The sequence below is a fragment of the Elaeis guineensis genome, chromosome 9 (genome assembly GCF_000442705.2).
Source record: "Elaeis guineensis isolate ETL-2024a chromosome 9, EG11, whole genome shotgun sequence".
In the NCBI taxonomy this organism is placed as follows: Eukaryota; Viridiplantae; Streptophyta; class Magnoliopsida; order Arecales; family Arecaceae; genus Elaeis; species Elaeis guineensis.
In genome coordinates this window covers 18,021,152-18,023,712 of record NC_026001.2, presented here as the reverse complement: position 1 = coordinate 18,023,712, position 2,561 = coordinate 18,021,152, and the positions used below count along the sequence as shown (strand labels likewise).

The 2,561-nt window shown below is 38.9% G+C and overlaps 1 protein-coding gene across 1 annotated transcript; it reads left to right on the top strand.

Annotated features, from left to right (window-relative positions):
* The first annotated feature begins 305 nt into the window (after positions 1-305).
* Positions 306-1,657, top strand: LOC105051385 (ethylene-responsive transcription factor ERF096). Its single transcript, XM_010931805.4, is given in 2 exon segments — positions 306-1,234; positions 1,237-1,657. Coding segments are annotated over 2 exon segments (582 nt in total). The 5' UTR covers positions 306-744; the 3' UTR covers positions 1,329-1,657.
* The last annotated feature ends 904 nt before the right edge of the window (positions 1,658-2,561 follow it).

The following is a 2,561-nucleotide window of genomic DNA, read 5'->3' as shown; positions in this document are numbered from 1 at the left end:
ATGGTACAAAATGTTCTAAGCTCTTTCTAATGATCTTCATAATTGCTAGTGTAGCCAAGCGAGACTGTGCAAAGACTGGCAATATACCATCTGTCTTCCATCTCTTTCATGACTATTAAATTCAAGCAAAGAGACCAAACTCAAAAATCACTTTCACTGATTAATTGGTCAATCATTTGTCAAGCATTATGATCACTTCAATGACAATCAATTAATTTGTGCCAAAAAAAAATGACAATCAATTAATACACGTGAAGAACTGCAATATGTACTTCATGTTTCCTGCCAAAAAAGAATCTGTCCACTAAGATTGGGTTAAGAAAAAGTACAATGATCCTCTCTGCTCCTCAGCAAATTAACCATGCACAAGCCTAAAAGCCCACGCTAAGCCACGACGCTACGTATCAAACCGTGTCACTTTTCCATTGGTGCCGAAAGTAAGATCCAATAATATTATGACACCCCTCCACTGCGTGTTAAAGAAGGTAGACCGGTCGAAATCATCCATCTCCATTGCGCCACTGCCACCGGAGCTGATACGGCGGCGATTCTCTTTAGTCTCAAAAATTTCTTTAGAGTAGACAACGTCATCAGCCAGCCATATGATCTCACCCACAACTAATTATATCCACCACCATAAAAAGAGGAAAAATCTTATTGGTATCCAAGGAGAATTAATTAATCACATGTTTGGTCTTCACTTTTTCAAACTAGAAAAAGACTTAATTATTCACCCCGTCGCAGATGACAGGAACTTCGTCCAAAAGCCATCGGTTTGACCCATCCAAGTGCAACGAACTCGAATTCCGCCTCCAATCCCACATGTCAAGAATCTCCAGAAAGTTCCGATCCTCCCCTCCACCAAGCGATTTAAAGGTGGCAGGTCCACAGCTGAGAAGGCCGATCGATCGAGCACTAGCTAGTAAGCATATGGAAGAGGACTCCCCTAAGGGGAAGGGGAAGGAGAAGGAGGGGGAGGTGAAGCACCGAGGTGTTCGACGTCGGCCATCGGGGAAGTATGCGGCGGAGATCCGGGACTCGACGCGGCATGGGGTTCGAGTTTGGCTTGGTACGTTCGACACCGCCGAGGAGGCGGCACGGGCCTACGACCGGGCGGCCTATGCGATGAGGGGCCCGCTCGCCGTGCTTAACTTCCCTGAGGAAATCCACTCTCTTAGTACCTCCGGTTCTTCGTCTTCGCCGAGGGGGAGGGGGAGGGGGAGTTCTGAGACTGAGCAAGGAAGCTAGTGATTGAGCTGGAGTGTTTGGATGACAAGGTATTGGAGGAGCTTCTTGAGTCTGGGGAGAAGGGTGGGAAGAAGAAATGACTAATGACTCAATTAGTCTACTTTTGTGGCATATTTGGCAAAAGATTTAAATTTTTTTTTTTTTTTGAGAGCTTTTGCTTTCGGTTGCTTGAGGTTAATTTGTTTTTGCAGTTGGCAGGGGTTTTTAAAGCCAAAGTAATGCTTCTAGGTTATTGTATTCATCATGACAATGGTGAGGTAAAACTTTTAGTAGGATATAGGAGTTATTTGCAAGGATGGGTCGGTTTCTAACCCATCAGCTTAAATAACTCCTATATTCTACTGAAAAACAAGGTGAGTGCATGTGCATGACCAACATAAATGGGAAAGAGAGTATGTGATCACTTTGTTGCGAATATGATGCCAGGCTTGCATTGAACTCACTGCAAGAAATATGGGAATTGACAGTGTTATATTTTTGTCGACGGATGCAGAGAACCGCTGCTATAAAGCTCTTTAGCCAGCATTTATCCCAAAGTACTAGCCTAGTATATTATTCTTTCAATTTTTCTCAGTGCCAAGTAAAATCGTTGGAAAAGTCTTAATTTTTACGGTGGTCAGATCAAACTACTAGAAAAAGTCAATGTTATTCCACCCAATTCATGTTGCCGGAACAAATTTTCATCATTTGTTAGGAAAAATCTCATTTTTTCTGATGGTTAGGTACACCATCGAGAAAAATCGATATTATCCTAGCGATTTTTCTAATCTAATGGAAAAAATGAATTTTTTCTAACAATCAGAAAAAAGCATAGAAAAAGTCTTAATTATCCCGACAATCATATCTAAATATTGGGAAAGATCCATGTTATTCATCCTAATCCATGGTATCTCCGAGATTTTCTGATCGATTAGGTCAAATCACTGAGAAAAGTGACATTATTCCAGCAATTATTTTCATTATAATAGCTCATTATAACATAAAAACAACCATTCTTTCATTTATACTTTTTAAATACAATAAATTTTAAATTTCAATTTCTCTCTCAAAATTTACTTAAAAATTATTGTAGGTCCAAGAAGCAAAGGTAACATCTTTATTTTTCATTATTATCTATGATTTTCCTTATAACATCATTATAATGACCATTACTTTAAATTTATTAGTTTAATATTAAATTAAGGATTATTTTCTAAGATAAATAATGATAATTATAATTGTTATGATGTTATTTAAAACCTTGGTCAGATATCATCATAAGTTGGATCGAGAACGCCATGTTTTCTTTTCTTTTTTTTCTTTTTTTTGCGGTT